This window comes from Nycticebus coucang, chromosome 2, assembly GCF_027406575.1.
Source record: "Nycticebus coucang isolate mNycCou1 chromosome 2, mNycCou1.pri, whole genome shotgun sequence".
NCBI classification, from domain to species: Eukaryota; Metazoa; Chordata; class Mammalia; order Primates; family Lorisidae; genus Nycticebus; species Nycticebus coucang.
Genome location: NC_069781.1, coordinates 113,337,559 through 113,358,716, shown reverse-complemented (window position 1 = coordinate 113,358,716; position 21,158 = coordinate 113,337,559). Strand labels below are relative to the sequence as shown.

The 21,158-nt window shown below is 41.8% G+C and overlaps 1 protein-coding gene across 1 annotated transcript in view; it reads left to right on the top strand.

Moving 5' to 3' along the window:
• The window catches only part of CATSPERD (cation channel sperm associated auxiliary subunit delta), a 95,564-nt gene that overhangs the window by 9,401 nt on the left and 65,005 nt on the right, over positions 1–21,158 (top strand). Inside the window, exons 5-7 of the mRNA XM_053579130.1 lie at positions 988–1,102; positions 12,514–12,581; positions 14,772–14,885. Coding sequence (XP_053435105.1) covers positions 988–1,102; positions 12,514–12,581; positions 14,772–14,885 — 297 coding nt within the window. The remainder of the gene's footprint in view (positions 1–987; positions 1,103–12,513; positions 12,582–14,771; positions 14,886–21,158) is intronic.

Here is a 21,158-nt window from a genome sequence, read left to right as displayed (position 1 = left end):
AAGGATACTAGAAATGAATTCTATTTGGGGGATGATATAATTGTTTAGAAACAAAGACTACTCTGTTTTTGGTAGTTCAGAGCAGTGTTTTCAGCCTTTTTTTTTTTTATCTCACAGCACACTTGAACCTATAGTTAAACTTCTGCAGCACATTTAAATTATGTTGATTTAAGAAAAGAACAAAAAAGAGAATATACTTACTGTATACAATGATCTTTAAAAATTTGGGGGGCACACCTACAATCCTCTCACGGCACACCAGTTTAAAATCACTGGTTTGAGGTTTGTTTTACAAAGTTCCTCTTAAAGATGTTAAGAGCAAACTCTAAGTGAAAGGAAGAGCTGGTTTTATTATGCCCCTATTACCAAAATAGGCTTTTTCTTTCTGAAACAGGAAACAATGGTTGCAGATGATCTACCTTATACTGATGTGTAACAAACAGATAGATTGGATGGTATCTTACTTTACATGCAGCGATTTTAAGCCCTTGCTAAATTGTCCTAAACCAAAACAGAAAAATCATCTTCTCAGTAACGATTTTGAGAAATTCTACCATTGGCCCCTGTGCTAAAAGTCTTATTATCTGTTAACATACCAATATTTCTCTTAAAAGTGGCATTTATTAGTTATGCTGGTCATTCATCATTTGTATCTTAGGTATTGTCCTCAGAGAAGGTTTTGATAAAGGAAAAGGAGGTGGAATAAATTTAGGTGTCCGAGAGCACTAAAGACCAACTTCAATTTCCTAATTCTGCTTCCCACCTGGCCCCAGGACACATAGTTCCCATTATCTAAGAATTAACCGACTCTTGCTGGCATAAATATGTTTTAAATTTTTCCCTTGTTCCCCTCTTTTTCACTTTTCTTATTTTTTCATCACTGACACCAAAATAAACATTTTTTGAATGCATATCTAGAAGCCCTGCTTTCTGAATCAGTGTTTGAAAAGATGTCATTATTGATATCACGCATATTATTACTTTTAGGTTAGTGTGCCACAAGTAACATCAGCACATTTCATTGATTCATCACTGCTGCTAGTAGTGAATCAAAAAGTCTATATTTATAATTATGAAGATTCTTCTTGGAACATATCTTTAGGTATGTATATTTTGTGTTTTGTTTTAATTTAGCCAACATCGGAGAAAAGGTTAATAATGGTGGGAGTATAAACCATACTCCTACTTGGATGTCAGCCCCCATATGTCACCTTATCCTTTAAAATCCAAAAGAAAATTGGCCTGAGGTCTCATCCCAAAGAGTGGCAACCTAGTGTCGTGTTGCTATTGTAGATTGTAGTCACAAGCCACAAAAACCTGCTTGGTCTGAATGAAACAAACGAGAGACAGTAACAGGACTTGGTGGTCATTTGAATGTTGGGGGAGGAATAGGGAGAGCCTGACTACTAGACGTCTAGTGACCAAGCTGGATGATGGGGATGTTCAGTCCCAGTGCTTCACATTAGGGCCAGGGAGGAAGGTGAACTTTATGAAGAGGAAGAATGAAGAGAACCCTGATTCAGGAGGCAAGGACAGGGGGTTAAGAGTGAAGATGAGGAAGATTTAGCTCTAGAAAAGAAGAGTCTTCTCTTCTCTTTGACTACAGGTGCCAGCCACAATGGCCAGCTATTTTAAAAATGGGGTCTCACTCTTGTCCAGGCTGGTCTCTGAAAAAAGGAAGGGAGAGAGAACGGGTACTCATTATGGTGAGGAAGCCATCAGTCCCATTAAACAGTAACTTTCCATACCCTTTCCCAGCCCCTGCCACCACCATTTTTTTTTTTTTTGAGACAGAGTCTCACTTTGTCACCTTTGGTAGAGTGCTGTGGCATCATAGCTCACAGTACAGACTCTTGTGCTCAAGTGATCCTCTTGCCTCAGCCTCCCAAGTAGCTGGGACCACAGGCATCAGCCACAATGCCCAGCTGTTTTAAGAGATGGGGTGTCACTCTTGCTTAGGCTGGTCTTGAACTCCTGAGCTCAAGTAATTCCCTTGTCTGGGTCTTCTAGAGTGCTTGCATTACAGGCATGAGCCACCCCACCCAGCCCCACCATTCTATTTACTACTTTCTGTCTGTACGCATCTGACTGCTCTAGGGACCGCCTGTGGGTGAGACTCTTCAGTCTTTTGTTTATTTTGCCTTATTTCACCGAGTATGATGTCTTTAAGGCTCATCTGTGTTGTAGCACATGTCAGAATTTCCTTCCTCTGAAGACTCACTCATATTCCATTGCGTGGATGGACCACATTTTGTTTATCTTTTCAGCTGTTGATGGCCACTGGGTTGCTTCCACTTTTGGCTATCATTCATCATGCTGCTATGAACACAGGTATATAAGTATCTTAAGTCTCTCCTCTCCATTCTTTTGGATATATTCCCAGAAATAGAATCACTGAATTATATAATAATTCTATTTTCAATATTTTTAGGATATGTCGGTTTCCCTAGCAGCTGCACCATTTTGCATTTCCACCAACAATGAATGAGGACTCCAGTTTCTCCACATCCTTGCCACTCTCATTATTTTCCATTTCTTTCATAGTAGTCATCCTAGTGGGTATGAGGTGCTATCTCTTTGTGGTTTTGATTTGCAGTTCCCTAATGATTAGTGATGGTGAACATCTTTTCATGTCTTTATTGGTTGGTTGTGTATCTTCTTGGGAGCTGAAGTTTCTGCTTTTAAAATACAATCCAGGTGTGCTTCACTAAGAGCAAGGAGCCCTTCCTACAATTTCGACATGGCCCTGAAAGAGTTTCCAAAAACCAGTTGGTCACAGCTGGGGGCAATTCTGCCCACCCTCACCCCCTACCACCGTCCTGAGGACACTCGGCAATGTCTGGAAAGACGTTTTGGTTGTCAAGACAGAAGGAGGGTACTACTAGCATCACTTGAGTGGGTAGAGGTGGGCATACTGTAGAACATGGCATAAGAATCTCCCACAACTGTGAAAGACCCACTCCCAATTCTTTTTTTTTTTTTTAATTTCAGGTTAATTTGAGGGTATAAACAATTAGGTTACAATATTTGCATTCGTTGGATAGACTCCCTTTTATAGTTGTGCCCTGTACCCAAAAGGGGTTCCATATACCTTTACATTGTGCCATTTGAGTGGGAACACACCAATCTCCTCTCTTCCTCTTCTCTCCCCTTCCTTTGTTCCCTCTGTCCCCAACTTGAATTGAGTTTTTCTCTTATGTGGGTATGTATTAGGTCATCTACTGGCTTCATATTAGTATTGAGTACATTGGATATTTGCTTTTCCATTCTTGTGATACTTTTCTAAGAAGAATGTGTTCCAGCTCCATCCAGGTTAATACAAAAGATGTAGAGTCTCCATCTTTTTTATAGCTGAATAGTATTCCATGGTATATATATACCACAGGTTGTGAATCCATTCTTGTGCTGATGGGTATTTAGGTTGTTTCCACATCTTGGCAATCGTGAATTGAACTGTGACAATCTAGTGCAAATTTCTTTATGATAAAATGATTTAAAAAAAATTTTTTTTGAGACAGAGTCTCACTTTGTCACCCCTGATAGAGTGCTGTGGCTCACAGCAATCTCAAACTCTTGGGCTCAAGCAATCCTCTTGCTTCAGTTTTTTGTTGTTTTTTGTTTTTTGAGACAGAGTCTCAAGCTGTTGCCCTGGGTAGAGTGCTGTGGTGTCACAGTTCACATCAACCCCAAACTCTTAGGCTTAAGCGATTCTCTTGCCTCAGCCTCCCAAGTAGCTGGGACTACAGGCGCCTAGCACAATGCCCAGCTATTTTCTTGGTTGTAGTTGTCATTGTTGTTTGGCAGGCTCGGGCTGGATTCAAATGTGCCAGCTCTGGTGTATGTGACTGGCACCCTAGCCTCTGAGCTACAGGCATCAAGCCCAGTTTTTCATTTTTAATAGAGATGGGGTCTCACTCTTGCTCAGGCTGGTCTCTAACTCCTGAGCTCAAGGAATCCACCCGCCTCGGCCTCCCAGAGTGCTAGGATTATAGGTGTAAGCCACTGTGCCTGGCCTCAAAATGATTTTCTTTTCCTTCTGGGTAGATACCTAGTAATAGGATTGTGGGATCAAAAGGGAGGTCTAATTTGAGTTCTTTGAGAATTCTCCATACTTCTTTCCAAAGATGCTGTATTAGTTTGCAGTCCCACCAACAGTGTAAAAGTGTTCCCTTATCTCCACATCCACACCAGCATTTGCAACTTTGGGACTTTGTGTGGTGGGTTATTCTCACTGGGGTTAGGTGATATCTCAGGATGGTTTTGATTTGCATTTCTCTGATGATTAGGGACAATGAGGATTTTTTCATGTTTGTTAGCCATTCCTCTGTCTTCCTAAAAGAAGGTTCTGTTCATGTCTCTTGCCCACTGATAGATGGGAATGTTTGCAGTTATTTGTTGATTAATTTGAGTTCTCCAAAGATCCTAGTTATCAACCCTTTGTCACATTCATAACATGCAAATATATTTTCCCATTATGAAGGTTATCTATTTGTTTTACTTCTTGTGTCCGTAGCTGTGCAGAAGCTTTTCAGCTTAATTAAATCCTATTTGCTTACTTTTATTGTTGTGATTGCCACTGAAGTCTTCTTCATAAAATCTGTCCCCAGGCTGATAACATCAAGCATCTTTCCCACACTTTCCTCCAGGATTTTTATCGTTTATGTCTTAGATTTAAATCTTTTATCCATCTTGACTCAATTTTTGTAAGTAGTGAAAGGTGTGGGTCCAAGTTTCAGTCTTTTACATGTGGTTATCTAGTTCTCCCAGCTCCATTTGTTGAATAGGGATTCTTTTCCTCAGTGTGTGCTTTTGTTTGTTTATCAAAGATCAGATGACAAGGCTCGACACCTGTAGCTCAGCTGATAGGGCGCCAGCCACATACACCAGAGTTGGTGGGTTTGAACCCAGCCTGGGCCCGCCAAACAACAATGACCACTACAACAAAAAAAAAGCCAGGCATTGTGGCAGGCGCCTGTAGTCCCAGCTACCTGGGAGGCTGAGGTTAGAGAATTGTTTGAGCCTAAGAGTTGGAGGTTGCTGTGAGCTGTGATGCCATATCACTCCACCAAGGGTGACATAGTGAGACTCTGTCTCAAAAAAAAAAAAGATCAGTTGGCAACTAGAGACTGGTTTCATCTCTGGGTTTTCTGTTCAGTTCCATGTGTCTATGTCTCTATTTTTGTGCCAATACCATGCTGTTGTGATCACTGTAGACTTGTAATATAACCTAAAGTCTGGTAGAGCAGCGGTTCTCAACCTGTGGGTCGTGACCCGTTTGTAACAATGAAAATACATCCTGCATATCAGATATTTACATTATAATTCATAACAGTAGCAAAATTACAGTTATGAAGTAGCAATGAAAATAATTTTATGGTTGGGGGTCACCACAACATGAGAAACTGTATTGAAGAGTCTTGGCATTAGGAGGCATTAGGAAGGTTGAGAACGATTGCTGGTAGAGTGATGCCTCCAGTTTTATTTTTATTACTAAACATTGGCTTGGCTATGCATGTTTTTTTCTGTTTCCATATGAAATGAAGAACTATTTTTTTTCAGTTCTTCAAAGAATGATGTTGGTATTTTATTTTATTATTCTTTTTTTTACAGTTTTCTTTTTTTTTTGGCTGGGGCCGGGTTTGAACCCACCGCCTCCGGTATATGGGGCCAGTGCCCTATTCCTTGAGCCACAGGTGCCACCCTATTATTTTTTTTAATTTCTTTTTTTTAGTAATTCTTTTTTGTTTGTTTGTTTTTGTTTAGCAGGCCCGGACTGGATTTGAACCTACCAACCCCAGAGCATTTGGCTGGCACCCTAACCACTGCGCTACGGGTGCCCCCAGATGTTGGTATTTTAATGGGGATTGCATTGAATCTGTTGATTGCTTTGGGTGGTATAGACATTTTAACAATGTCTTCCCAGCCAAGAGCGTGACATTAGCCAAGCCAATATTTTTTAATGTCTTTTGCTATTTCTTTTCTTAGGGTTTCATGCTTATCTTTGTAGAGGTCCTTCACCTCTTTTATTAGGTATATTCCTAGATATTTCATTTTCCTTGAAGCTACTGCGAAGGGAATTGTGTCTTTTTTTAGCTTCTCAACTTGGCTGTTATTGGCACATACAAAGGCTACTGATTTGTGGACATTGATTTTATACTTTTTTATTTGTATAAAATTACTCATTACTGTATTTCCTGATCACTTCCAGGAGTTTTGTCATTGAGTCTCTGGGTTCTCTAAGTATAAGATCATATTATCAGTAAAGAGCAAGAGTTTGACCTCCTCCTCCTCTATTGGGATGGCCTTTTATCATTCTAGAACTTCCATCATAAAGCTGAATCGTAGTAGAGATAGAGGACATCTTTGTCTGGTTCTAGTTCTAAGTGGAAAAGGTTTAAGTTTTACTCCATTCAGTATGATATTAGCTGTGGGTTTGTCATAGATGGCTTCAACAAGTTTAAGAAATGTGCCACCTATGAGTTTTCTTTGTGAGAAAAGGATGCTGAATTTTATCAAATGCTTTTTCTGCATCTATTGAGAGGATCATATGGTCTTTATTTTTGCTTCGGTTGATATGGTGAGTTACATTTATGGATTTGAGTATGTTAAAGTAGCCTTGCATCCCTGGGATGAAGCATACTTGATTATGATATACTACCAATTTTCACAAAAAATGTTTTATTGCATGAAGTACAGCATTTATATATAATGTACAAGTATTTAATGGGCATTTAAAAAATCTAGGCTATTTTAAAAATACAGCTGAACCATGAGCATATTTTATAGTGTGGAAGACACAAATAAATGTTTTATTTTATTTATTTATTTAATTTTTTTTTTTTTAGAGACAGAGTCTCACTTTATCACCCTCAGTAAAGTGTGGCATCATGGCTCACAGCAACCTCCAGCTCTTGGGCTTAGGCGATTCTCTTGCGTCAGCCTCCCCAGTAGCTGGGACGACAGGCACTTGCCACAACGCCCAGCTATTTTTTTTGCAGTTTGCCTGGGGCCAGGTTGGAACCACCACCCTAAGTATATGGGGTGGGCGCCCTAGGGGGGAAGACACAAATATTAAGGATTTGGTTTTCTGCATTTAAAACGAAGAATTAAAATTCTCTTTCCGATTTGCAACTGAAGGCATGAGATTAGTTTCCAATTCCTTTGCTTCTGGAGAAGGCCCTGTCTCAGTTCTGAAAGTCCCTTAAGAATTGCTTGCTGTTTTTCACCAAGTTAGGGTTAAGAAGTGGGTCCCTGACATGGTCAGAGTCACATAGCTGCAGTTCTTGATCGCAGTCTTGTAAGTTTTGGTATTAAGGGTCATGTGTTGAAGGCCTAGACAATGGTGCATCTGGATCAAGGTAATATATCTCTTTTGTTCAGACATAGGGAATAAAATAGGATGATAGTTCTGTTTCCTGAGATTGGATCTCTGTCAAAGCTCCTGTTTTTTACTGGGAAGGTAAAGTATTAGCCTGAGTTTGTTGAGTTCTGTTTTTCACTGCTGGAATTGGTGATGATTGAGACCCTTCCTTTCTGAATAAGTTAATTTCCTGAGGCTCTTCTTCCTTTTTGAGTAGATGCCACCTGTACTTTGACTCAGTTTCCTGATGAGATAAAGAGCTTCTGGTGATATCCCTTGAGACAGGTATCGAGGGTGATTTCTTTCTACCAAATGAAGCAGTTCCATTTGCTGTCTTACTTTTTTTTCTTCACTCTGCTGAAGAAAAAAAGTCATTTAGGGCAGTTTTCTGAGGCTGAAATATACTTTTTGAGTGGCTTATTTATATTCCATTCAGGCCTTCTGTGGTATTTCTTCACGTGTTTTGTTTGTTTCTCTGTTCTTGTGTACTGATTGCACTGATTATTATACCAACTATTTCCTTTTCTTGTTGTTTTTTTTTTTTTTTATTTTGGAGACAGAGTCTTACTTTGTCACCCTCAGTAGAGTGCTATGGCAACACAGCTCACAGAAACCTCCAGCTCTTGGGCTTAGGTGATTCTCTTGCCTCCCTTGCTGGGACTACAGGTGTCTGCCAAAGCACCCAGCTATTTTTTGGTTGCAGTTTGGCTGGGGCCGAATTCGAACCCACCACCCTTGGTATATGGGGTGGGCGCCCTACTCACTGAGCCACAGGCACTGCCCAAAGACAGTCTTTATTTATATTTTGCTTACATAAATCCTTAGTGGATGAAAAAGTCATTTTATGTTTTTGCCTTTTGCTTCTGAAGTTTCTGAACCAACTGTCTTCTTTTGCAAAAGGTTTTCACTCTTTTTTTTTTTTTTTTTGAGACAGAGTCTCACTATGTTGCTCTCAGTAGAGTGCTGTGGCGTCACAGCTCACAGCAACTTCAAACCCTTGGGCTTAAGCAATTCTCTTGCCTCAGCCTCCTAAGTAGCTGGGATTACAGGTGCATGCCACAATGCCTGGCTGGTTTTTTTGTTGCAGTTGTCATTGTTGTTTAGCTGACCCAGGCTGGGTTCAAACCTGCCAGCCTCCATGCATGTGGCTGGCACTGTAACCACTGTGCTATGGGTACCAAGCCAAGTTTTCACTCTTGATACAAGCATTTTGTGTTGATTTTAGAATGTGTCCAGTTTGTTTCATTCTTAAAGGACATTTTGCAATCCTAGTCTTATTTCCCATCATATGGAGACAATATTAGCTTGGTTTTTCCGTCCAGTAATTCAGTTTCGAGCTTTAAACCATCTCCCAGGTTCATGGCCTGACTGCCCACTCTCTCCATAGGACATTCAAGCCCCTTGTGTGTGATATATAATTTTTTTTTAATGTGTAGCTGTAATCTATTGGGTAAGATTTTGAGTATTTTTTTTTTTTTTTGTAGAGACAGAGTTTCACTTTATGGCCCTTGGTAGAGTGCCGTGGCATCACACAGCTCATAGCAACCTCCAACTCCTGGGCTTAAGCGAGTCTCTTGCCTCAACCTCCCAAGTAGCTGGAACTACAGGCGCCCGCCGCAACGCCCGGCTATTTTTTTGTTGCAGTTCGGCCGGGGCCGGGTTTGAACCTCCCACCCTCGGTATATGGGGCCGGCGCCTTACCGACTGAGCCACAGGCGCCGCCCGATTTTGAGTATTTTTATATTGATATTCATTAGTGAAATTGGCCTGTAGTTTTCCTCTTTAGTTGCGTCCTTTCCTGGTTTTGGAATCAAAGTGATGTTTGCCTCATAGAATGTGCTGGGCAAGATTCCTTCCTTCACAATGTTTAGGAATAAGTTCTGCAATATAAATACAAGCTCTTCTTAGAAGGTTTGACAGAGTTCTGGTGTGAAGCCATCTGGTCCAGTCTCTTTATTTTTTGGAAAATCTTTTATTGTTTCTTAAATCTCAGTGTTTGATATTGGTCTGTTCAAGAGATCTATTCCTTCCTGGTTAAATCTAGAGAGATGATGTGATTCCAGATATTAATCCATTTCCTCCACATTGTCAAACTCCTGGGCATAGAGTTCCTTATATCCCTGTGATACCTTTTTTTTTTTTTTTTTTTTTTGTAGAGACAGAGTTTTACTTAATTGCCTACAGTAGAGTGCTGTGGCATCACACAGCTCACAGCAACCTCCATCTCTTAGGCTTAGGCGATTCCCTTTCTTCAGCCTCCCAAGTAGCTGGGACTACAGGCGCCCGCCACAATGCCTGGCTATTTTTTTGTTGCAGTTTGGCCAGGGCCAGGTTTGAACCCACCACCCTCATTATATAACCCACCACCCTGCCCACTGAGCCATAGGCACCGCCCATATCTGTTGTTTTTTCCCCTTTTTTGCTTCTGATTGAAGTTATTAGAGATTTTACTTTTCTGTTTTTAGTTAATTTGGCTAAAAGTTTATTGATTTTATTTATCTTTTTGAAGAACCAACTTTTTGTTTCATTAATTTTCCAAATGATTCTTTTGTTTTCAATTTCATTAATTTCTGATTTAGCGTTGGTTACTTCTTTTCTTCTGCTAGGTTTGGGATTGGATTTCCATTTCCTTAAGGTGATTCATTAGCTTATTGATGTGCTCTCTTTTGGTTTTTCAAATGTAGGTAACTAATGTGATAAATTTTCCTCTTAGGACTGCTTTTGTAGTATCCCACAGATTTTGGAAACTTACAGATTCATTGTTATTATGTTTGAGGAATTTAATAATTTCCTTCTTTATCTCTTCCTTGACCCAACTGTCAGTTAGCATAAGATTGTTTCATTTCCATGCCTTTGTGTGGGGATGAAAAAAAATTGTTTTGAGACAGAGTCTCACTCAGTCACTCTGGGGTTGAATGCCATGGCATCATAGTTTATAGCAATCTCAAACTCTTATCTTCAAGTGATTCTCTTTTTCTCAGTCTCCTGAGTAGTTGGGACTATAGACACCCACTACAATGCCCAGCTATTTTTTTAGAGACAGGGTCTTATTCTTTCTCAGGCTGTCTCAAATTCATGAATTTAGGCAATCCACCATTTTGGTAAAAGGGAGAAAAGCATAAAGAGTGAGGAGGGAGAAAGGAAAGAAAAAGATAAAGGAAAAAAAGAGTGGGGTAAAAGGAAAGAATTGAAGAAAAGGGGAGAAGGACAGAAAGAGAGAAAGAGAGCAACAGGAGCAATAGTGCTTTGACCTACACCTATAACTCCAGGATTTTGGAGGGTCAGGCTGGGTGGATCCTTCAAGGTCAGGAGCTCCATACCATCCTGGGCAAAAGCAAGACTCCACCTCTGCCAAATATGGAAAAAAATCATCAGTATTTCACAGTGAGGATCTACAAATGCCATCTTCCAAAAGGCCAAAGCTAGAAGGACACCGTAGACCATGACCTCCAGACCAATGCCATGACCTCCTAGCTAGGCCAATACTGTGATCGTCCAGCACTCAGAGAAAAGAAAAAAAGTAATTAATTAATTAATTAAAAATACTGTTATATCAGATGAAGAAAAAAGGGATATTTAAGTTGCTGTGTGAGAAATTTATATGGGAAAGATAAGAAAAGTAAAAAAAATCTCTACCAGCTCGGCGCCTGTAGCTCAAGCGGCTAAGGCACCAGCCGCATATACCTGAGCTGGCAGGTTCGAATCCAGCCCAGGCCCGCCAAACAACAATGACGGCTGCAACCAAAAAATAGCCAGGTGTTGTGGCAGGTGCCTATAATCCCAACTACTTGGGAGGCAGAGGCAGGAGAATCGCTTGAGCCCTGGAGTTGGAGGTTGCTGTGAACTGTACTGGCATGATACTCAACCCAGGGTGACAGCTTGAGGCTCTGTCTCAAAACAAACAAACAAACAAAAAAAAACTCTACCAAAAAGAGAAAAAAGGAGTGAAATTAAAAGAAAGAATAAAAGGGGCTGAAAAACTAACAAAAATGCAGGAGCCTTGTGATCAAAGAAAGCAATAATGAAAAAAATAAAAATACAATCAAACCAAATAACCACAACAACAGCAAAAAAGAAAACCAAAATAAGGAAAAAATTGAGAAAAGGAGCAAACAATGAAAAAAAGTCTGTGTATTGCAACATGTTGTCTGGACACCAGGTGGCACTGTGTTGTTTGGCGATAGAGAACATATGCTGTTTTGCTGGATAAGATGGGAAACAAAGCCACTCTCTAAGTTGCAGAGGAGATGTGGTCCTGTCTTCCTGACTTATTTACCTTCAATCAGGGTCTGGTCACTTTGTCATTATTTAGTTACTGCAGGATTGGAGTCCTGAAGCTCTTGCCAGATTTCTTAGGAGGTATGTCAAATAGTGCCTCCTGGCAACAAAGTGGCCTTCCTAGGGGTGCAGGAGCCATTCAGCTCATCCGAAGGATGGTTGCCTGAACTCAGCAGACATGCCAGAGCCAGCTAGGCAGTAGGACCCTGCATACTGTTCCTCCTGCTTGGCCATCACACAATGGTGCCCTGCTAATAGCCAAGCTGGTGAGAGATTCCTCCCCCTTCCCCCGCCCCTGGTATTTAATCCCAGCTGCCAGATGTTGTTTGATTTAACTCACTCATTTAAGCGCCTGTGGCTCAAGGAGTAGGGCACTGGTCCCATATGCCGGAGGTGGCAGGTTCGAACCCAGCCCCGGCCAAAAACCACAAAAAAAAAAAAAAAAGAAGCCCTTACAAGGCATCTCCAATGAGCAGCTCAGTCCAAAATCACAAAACTTCAGGACACGCCTTTCTTATCTCTAGTCCTCTGCAGGAGGGCCAGCCAGCTGGCCTCTGCCCATACTCAGGTACTTGCCTTCTATGCTGGTCTACCTCAGCTCTTGACATCCTTGTTGGCTCCTGGAGTCTCCTCCTGCTTCACTGTTCCCTGGAGTGATGTTGCTGAGTAGGTTCCCCCAGCCAGAGGTGGCTGGAGTCCTCTCTCCCATCTCACCACAAGTGACTGGTAAGGAGATGTCTCTAGTCTGCCGTCTTGTTTGACCCTCCATGCTCTACTTCAAATTCTTAACAGTGTTGAGGTTGAGAAACCCTGCTCTTAACTTTTCTCTGAACTTCAGGGGACTCGTATATATTAATAGTATCTTTTCCTTTCAGGGATAAAACACCCTGTTTCACATATTTCTGGTGATTCTTGCTGTTATGTTGAAACTATTTTTTGTGTGGTAAGTACATTTTTTACTTTCATTTTTTTCACTCTGAACACAAAAATTATGAATGGAGCTAAGGATAGTATAAACCTTGAGACTGGGATTATGATAGACTTGAGCACGTGATTTCTCCAGGGCTCAGAAGAGGTCCCAGGAGATGGGAAAGGCATCAGAGCTATTTTGAGACCAACTGACAGACACCCTATAAATATACCTAATTATACATGACCCTTAAAAAATGCAGCATTTAGACATACCATTCCCCCACACAGTAAAATATTCACATATAATTTTCAACTCTCCCAAAACTTAACTACTAAATAGCCAAATATAGACCTGAATGAAGCCTTACCAATAACATAGTAGATGAATGCATATTTTGTATGTTACAGTATGGTATACTGTAGTCTTGCAGTAAAGTAAGCTAGAGAACAGAAAAGTCATTAAGAAAATCGTGAGAAAGAGAAAATATATTTACTATTCATTAAGTGGAAGTGGATCATCATAAAGGTTTTTATCTTTATTATCTTCACATTGCGTAGGCTGAGGAGGAGGAGGAAAAGGAGGGATTGGTTTTGCTGTCTCAGGGATGGCAGAGGTGGAAAATCCAAGTATAAGTAGATGTAGGTAGTTTAAAACAATGTTGCTCAAGGGTAAATCATGTCTTCCTTTTTAAAAACTTGTTATTTTGAAATAATCAGAGAGTCTGCAGGAAGTTGTGAACATAATAGAGTGCCCTTCACTCACTGAGGCTCCCCCAGTGGTCATATCTTACCTAACTACAGTACGATAGCAAAACCAGGAAGTTGATATAGATGTAATGTATGTTTCTATAATAGTTCTATGTCATTTTGTGCCACAACCACCACTGCCATCAAGATACTAAACTAGTCCATCTCCATAAAGCTGTTACTCATGCTTTCTGTTTACAGCCACAGCCAACTTCCCTGCCATCACCCCATCTCTAATCCACTACTTTGTTATATCTCCATAATTTGTTTCTTTTTTTCTTTTTGTTTTAGAGGCAGAGTTTCACTTTTTCTGCCTGAGCATGAGTTCAGTAGAATGATTATAGCTCACTGCAACCTCAAAATCCTGAGGCTAAAGTGATCCTCCTGCTTCAGCCTCCCAAGTAGCTGGGACTACACCAACACACCCAGCTAATTTTTGTATTTTTTGTAGAGACGAGAGTCTCACCCTTGTTCAGGCTACTCTCAAACTCTTGAGCTCAAGGGATGCTCCCACCTTAGCTTCCCGAAGTGCTAGGATTACAGGTGTGGGCCACCATTCCCAGCTCTATATCTCTAATTTTATCTTTTCAAGAATGATAAATAGGGCGGCGCCTGTGGCTCAATGGGTAGGGCACCAGCCCCATATACCAAGGGTGGCATGTTCAAACCCGGCCCTGGCCAAACTGCAACAAAAAAATAGCTGGGCATTGTGGCGGGCATCTTTAGTCCCGGCTACTTGGGAGGCTGAGGCAAGGGAATCGTCTAAGCCCAGGAGATGGAGGTTGCTGTGAGCTTTGTGATGCCATGGCACTCTACTGAGGGTGATAAAGTGAGACTCTGTTTCTACAAAAAAAAAAAAAAAAGAAAATAGACTGGACAGGGTGGCTTACACCTGCAATACCAGCACTTTGGGAGCATCACTTGAGGCCAGGAATTTGAGCCCAGCCTAGGCAACATGGCAAGATCACATGTGTACAATTAAAAAAAAGAAAATTAGCCAGGTATGGTGATGCATGTCTGTAGTCCCAGCTGCTCTGGGCTGAAGCAGAAGGATTGATTGAGCCCAGGAGTTGGAGGCTGCAATGATCATTGATTACACCACTGCACCCCAACCTGGGTGGTAGAGCAAGACCCTCTCAAAAACAGAAAGGAAGAAAGAAAGAAAAAAGAATGCTATGTGAATAGAATCATATGGTATGTAACCTTATAGGATTAGCTTTTCTCAGCAAAATTCTTCAGAGAGATTCATCCAGTTTGGTGTGTATCCAGAGCTCGTTCGTTGTTATCGCTGAGTAATAGTCTATGGTTCTGGATGTAGTACCATTTGGTTATTAACAGTTTTTGTCTATAAGAAACAAAGCTCCTGTATAGGTTTTTTGTGTGGACGTATGTTTTTGTCTGTGATAAATGCCCAAGAGTGTAATTACTGGCATCTTTCTTCTTCTAAAACAATTGTTTTGTGTGTGTTTCCCAGAATATAGGTAATTTGATTTTTGCATATTTGCATGGAGATCAGATATCTCACACCAACATATATATTTCAACCACTGGGGGATACAGTTTTACAAAGTATACCTATGAAAAACAGGTATGTTAAATTGGGTAAGGAAATGAAAATAAAAATATATGTACCATGTGATTGTAATAATGAGCTATCCAGAGGTGAACAGGGATTTTCCCCCTTTGAGAGTCCAACTGGCTATGAGGATAGGGAACAATCCAGGTCAAGGGAGATGGCTCAGTACTCCAAGAAATTAGAAGAGAGACAAGAGGTTTTAGGTCAGGTAAAATCCTAACACAATTTAGGGAGTGCTTTTTAAAAGCTAATGCCCTAATAAAGACTGCATGTTTATTTATGACATGCAGCCACATGCACACCTAAGTATTAGTTCCAGCAGGTGCTATCAGCATGCCCATTATAAGAGAACTGTCGTGGGTTGAATGTGTCCCCTAAAAATTTATGTCCATCTAGAACCTCAGAATGTACCATCTTAGTCTGTTTGTCCTGCTATAACAAAATATCTAAGAGTAGGTAATAGATTAAGAACAGAAATTTGGCTGAGCACAGTGGCTCACACCTATAATCTCAGCACTTTGAGAGGCTGTGGCAGCCTGTGGGATTGCTTGAGCCCAGAACTTGGATGCTGCTGTGAGGTATTACTGTACCACTGCACTTCAGCCTAGATGACAGAGTAAGATCCCATCTCTCTTTTTTTTTTTTTTTTTCTTTTGTTGAGACAGAGTCTCATTTTGTTGCACAGGCTAGGATGCTGTGGCATCAGCCTAGCTCACAGCAACCTCACACTGAAGCGATCCTCCTGCCTCAGCCTCCCAAGTAGCTGGGACTACAGGTACCTACCACATGCCTGGAGTTGGAGGTACACACCAACATACACAGCTAATTTTTGTATCTTTTTGTAGAGACGAGGGTCTCACCCTTGCTCAGGCTACTCTCAAGTTCCTGAGCTCAAGGGATCCTCTCACCTCAGCTTCCCAAAGTGCTAGGATTACAGGTGTGGGCCATCATGCCCAGCTCTATCTCTGTAATTTTATCTTTTCAAATTTTAACTTTTCTATTCTTAGTAGAGATGGGGTCTCAATCTTGGTCAGGCTTGTCTCATATTCCTGAGCTCAAGTGATCCTCCCATCATGGCCTCCCAGAGTGCTAGAATTAAAGGCCTGGGCCACTTCCCAGAGGAAGAGGAAGAAGAAGAAGGGGCCAGGCGTGGTGGCTCACTGCTGTAATTCTAGCACTCTGGGAGACTGAGGTGGGTGGATAGCTTGAGCTCACAAGTTCGAGACCAGCCTGAGCAAGAGCAAGACCCCTATCTCTAAAAAATAGCTGGGCGATACACCAAGGCTGGTGGGTTTGAAACTGGCCCAGGACAGCTAAACAACAATGACAATTGCAACAAAAAATAGCTGGGCGTTGTGGTGGGCGCCTGTTGTCTCAGCTGCTTGGGAGGCTGAGGCAGAAGAATGGCTTAAGTCCAGGAGTTTAAGGTTGCTGTGAGCTGTGATGTCATTGCACTCTACCAAGGGTGACAGCTGAGACTCTGTCTCAAAAAAAAAAAAAAAAGAAAGAAAGAAAAGAAGAAGGAGGAGGAAGAGATGGAGGAAGAAGAAGAGGAGGAAGAAGAAGAAGAAAGTAGTCAATTCAGGAAATTCTTGAGCTCAGGGATGCCAAAGCCAGGACAAGAATCAACCACTACTGTTGCTGACAATTATGTATATCATTCCCTTGGACTCCTATGTGTTGGTCACACACCTTGTCCAAGAAGACTTTTCCGGGAAACTGGCCCTTTAATCCCATTAGCCAGAGGTATATCATAGGCCACCCAATACCAGGCAGTGGCCAAGAGGCTGAGATCCAGGAGTCTATTTCATTCCCTGAAATCAAGACCTGCCTTGAGGGTTCAGCCAATGAGCAGGGAGTTGGGGTGGCTGGTAGGAAGGTGATGTGATGGGTGGGTTACCAGAATGTCTAGTTGCCTGTGCTCATCAGAACAGTTGACTGGATATGACAGAAAAGCCTCCAGATAACAGAAGCTTAAAGAAGATAGCAGTCTCAGGGCGGCGCCTGTGGCTCAGTCGGTAAGGTGCCGACCCCATATACCGAGGGTGGCGGGTTCAAACCCAGCCCCGGCTGAACTGCAACCAAAAAATAGCTGGGTGTTGTGGCGGGTGCCTGTAGTCCCAGCTACTTGGGAGGCTGAGGCGAGAGAATCACTTCAGCCCAGGAGTTGGAGGTTGCTGTGAGCTGTGTGAGGCCATGGCACTCTACCGAAGGCCATAAAGTGAGACTGTCTCTACAAAAAAAAAAAAAAAGAAGAAGAAGATAGCAGTCTCTCTCTCCCTCTTTCTCCATGCCTCTATTGTGGCAATCTGTCTCACTGTCCATAGGTGAGAAGACATTCTTCTTTTCTAGAGGTAATATCTGCTCATCCTTAGTCTTAACCCCATCTCTTCACGTCCTACATCAGGGTTCTCTTCTTTCTCCCTCTTCATAAAGTTCACCTCTACCACTCCCTGGCCCTAAAGCATGTGGGACTGAATATCCCCCTCATCCAGCTCAGTCACCATATGTCTTAATAGTCATCCTGGCTCTCCCCAATCTTCCCCCAACATTCAAATGACCAATAAGTTCTGTTGCTGTGTCTCCTTTGTTTTGCTCAGTCTAAGCAGGTTTTTGTGGCTTGTGACTACAATCCACAACAGCAACACTACACTAGGTTGTGACTCTTTGGGATGGGACCTCAGGCCAATTTTGTTTTGGATTTTAAAGGACAAGGTGACATCCTGGGGCTGAAGTCCAAATAGGAGCTTATAATTCCAAAAGCTGATGGGTGTTAGCGTCTACTAGCCCACTCCTTCATGTTCCACATCAGCTGCTAGACACTTGGCAATGTAGCCAGTAAGCAGGATAGAAAAATCTAGACAGGAATGAAAGATCTGGCCAGGTTCTAGCAGCCTGAGTCACGTCACTTCCTCCAAACACCCCAAACAAAGCTGTCTTCCTTCAAATTTCTACCCTAAGCACTGTATTTCTGTAGAGAGGATTAAAAAAAAAAAAAGACTGGAGGAGGCGGAGCAAGATGGCCAACTAGAGAGAGCTCCTTTGCAGCCCCACGTGGTAAGATCTGGGAGAAAGAACTCCAGCCATCTCTGGCTGGTGGGTCCTGCCCATAAACATCATTTAGGGGACATAGGGAGGCAGAAGGAGACTCTTAAGAGCCAAAGAGGAGGTCAGGAGCAGTGGACAATCAGCACAGAGGTCAAGTGCTTGCTTACTGGCAGAGGCCAGTAGGTTCAACAGTTTTCAGACAGAGAGGGCCTGCTGTGCATTTTTTTTGGACTTGAGCACTTGGTGGAGTTACCTTGGGAGAGATTGGGCAAGCAAGTAAGTGATCTTGAACAGTGCCCAGGGGCTGAGACTGAGCCACTGGGCGAAGTGAGCTCTCCTTGTTCACCTGCAGGCTGTGCACAGTCATTGTGGGAGAATGCCTTGTAGGATCAGCCCAATCAGTCCTAGAGCAAGGCTGGTTCTGAGGCACCTGCTAAGCTTGAGCGACACAGGCTTTCCTAGGAAAGCCACTGCTGTCACGGTTTGGAAAGATTGATGTGTGTTTTTTAAGCAGGCTGACGAGAGCTTCAGGCTCCCAGCCCTCCGGAGACTGAGGGTAAAGAAATCAGGAAGACAGGACCAGGTCTCCTCGGCAAGATAGAGGCTTCCAGCCTCTATGTTATGCAGCTGTATCAGAGTCATGATTAGCATTTCATACCCTAGAACAGGGGTCCTCAAACTTTTTAAACAGGGGACCAGTTCACTGTCCCTCAGACTGTTGGAGGGCCAGACTATAGTTTAAAAAATAAAAAACTATGAACAAATTCCTTGCACACTGCACATATCTTATTTTGAAGTAAAAAAACAAAACGGGAACAAATACAATATTTAAAATGAAGAACAAGTAAACTTAAATCAACAAACTTACCAATATTTCAATGGGAACTATGGGCCTGCTTTTGGCTAATGAGATAGTCAATGTCCGGTTCCATATTTGTCACTGCTAGTCGTAACAAGTGATGCAAGTCTGCATCAGTTAGTCTAGATCTGGTTGGAGATTTCAGATGTTTCATTCTGGAAAAAGTCTGTTCACAGACATAAGTGTGGCCGAAGATGGTTACCATTTGGGTGCATGGTTCTTGAGATTAGGATATGTCTCAGAGGGGAGAGATGCATAGAAATTAGGAAGGCTGCTTGACTTGAATGCGTCTTTCAGAGAGTCACAGTTCTGCAGTTCAGCCAGTTCCATTTGGTAAATTGTATCCACATTTTCAATGTCAATAGAAAATGGGTTGCGGAAAAGCTGTATGTCCTGTTCATGGAGATGAAGCTCTTTAAATCTAAATTGGAACTCATTTTGCAGCTTTTCCAGCGAATCCACACATATTTTGTTTGGGAATGCAACCAATGGATTTTCCGCTAACAGATTTTGAGTTGTGGGAAGATGGCAGAAATTTTCCTCCTTCACTTGTTTGATGAGGAGGCCTAATTTTACTTCAAGTGCTTTCACATGTGATTGCATATCACAGATGAGCTTCCCCTTTCCTTGAAGGTGCACATTGAAACTGTTGAGTAGCTCTGTTACATCTGTCAGAAAGGCAAGGTGCCAATTCCATTCTGCATCATTGAGCTCTGGTACTTCTTTGTTTTTTTGAAAGCAGAAAAGCTGTAATCTGTGGAAGTAAGTCAGAGAAATATTTCAAAACTCTCCTTCGACTCAGCCAACAGACTTCTGCGTGGTACGGAACATCTTCATAGGCAACATTTAGCTCAGACAGAAATTCCTGAAATTATCTGTGGTTTAGTGCATTACCTCTAATGAAGTTAATACAAGATACCACAGTTTTCGTAACAGAGTCCCACTTCAGTGATTTAGTACACAGCGCTTGTTGGTGGATGAGGCAGTGTATGGCTATTGGATGAGAATGGTTATGTTTGTCCATCTCTTGGTTAATGCGAGCAATTACTCCTTTCTTAGACCCCACCATGCTAGGAGCACCATCAGTTCTCACAGTGGCAGTTGCCCAGTCCAGCTCCAAACTATTCACCGTTTGGCAAACTTTTTCATAGATACCCTCTCCTGTAGTTGTTCATTTGATGCTTTGCAGTGCAGCAAGCTCTTCTGTGACTTGGAAATAGTCATTCGTCCCATGAATAAAAATTAGAAGTTGTGCAGAATCACGAACATCATTACTTTCATCGAGTGCCAAGGAAAAATAGGAAAGTTTTTTTGCGGAGTTTTGCAAATGCTGATGCAAATTGTCTCCCATTTCGTCAATCCTTCATGTAATTGTAGGTCCTGAAAGACTCACTGTACTAAATAAATTGGCCTTCTGTGGACACATCTCTTTGGCAACAGAAAGAAGGCATTCTTTAACAAATTCTCCCTCCACGAATGGTCTGCCAGTGCACGCTATTAGCTTGGCAACTTGAAAACTTGCTCGCAGTGATGAAGTATTTAACTGTTTCTGCTTCACGAAAGTATTTTGCTGAGTTGTCAATGTATATTTCAGTTTTAATAGGACCAAACAATTATATTTATCTTTATGTTGAGTTTGATAGTGTCGACGCAAATTGTATTCTTTGAACACAAACACTATATTCTGGCATATCAAACACACAGCTCTTCCCTTGTACTGCATGAAAAAGTAATCATAAGTCCACTGTTCTTTGAATATCCTACACTTCGACTCAATTTTTCTCTTTCTTGATATCATTGTTTCCTAGGGAATTCAAATTACTATTAGTAAAATACCAATATACATATACAGTGCTACAAGAACAATATACCAGCAATAACTTTGCCCACACAGAGACATATAGACTGCACAGCCCAACAATGCAGTCTGATCAGTGTCCATCAATGCAGCCTTGCCAGTGCCCATATGGTGGAACTCCGCTTTTACCTCAGGCTCTCACTGGTGCCGTGTGAGAACAGGCACGATTCTGTAATCTCCACCACCTTTCCAGTTCATACTACCCTGTGCGAACCGCCCTGCAATCTGTGAACTTGCACAGGAATCTGATCGCATGGGTGAGAAGACCCAGGCAATCAGATTCCACTACAGGAAAAAAGAAAGCACATGTGCCTTTTTTCTTCCGAATCTAATGCGAGTTCAGCCATATTCTTGTATGCTGAATGCTCAGTTATTGCAACAGTGTGAACCGGGGCTTACACAGCACACAACATACAATATCATACACAACTGAATAGCAATCAGAATACAGATGCACTCACTGTCAATTAAATTGGGTTTCCTACTCCTCGGCTGTCTGCAGAGCCAGATTAAGTTCCCA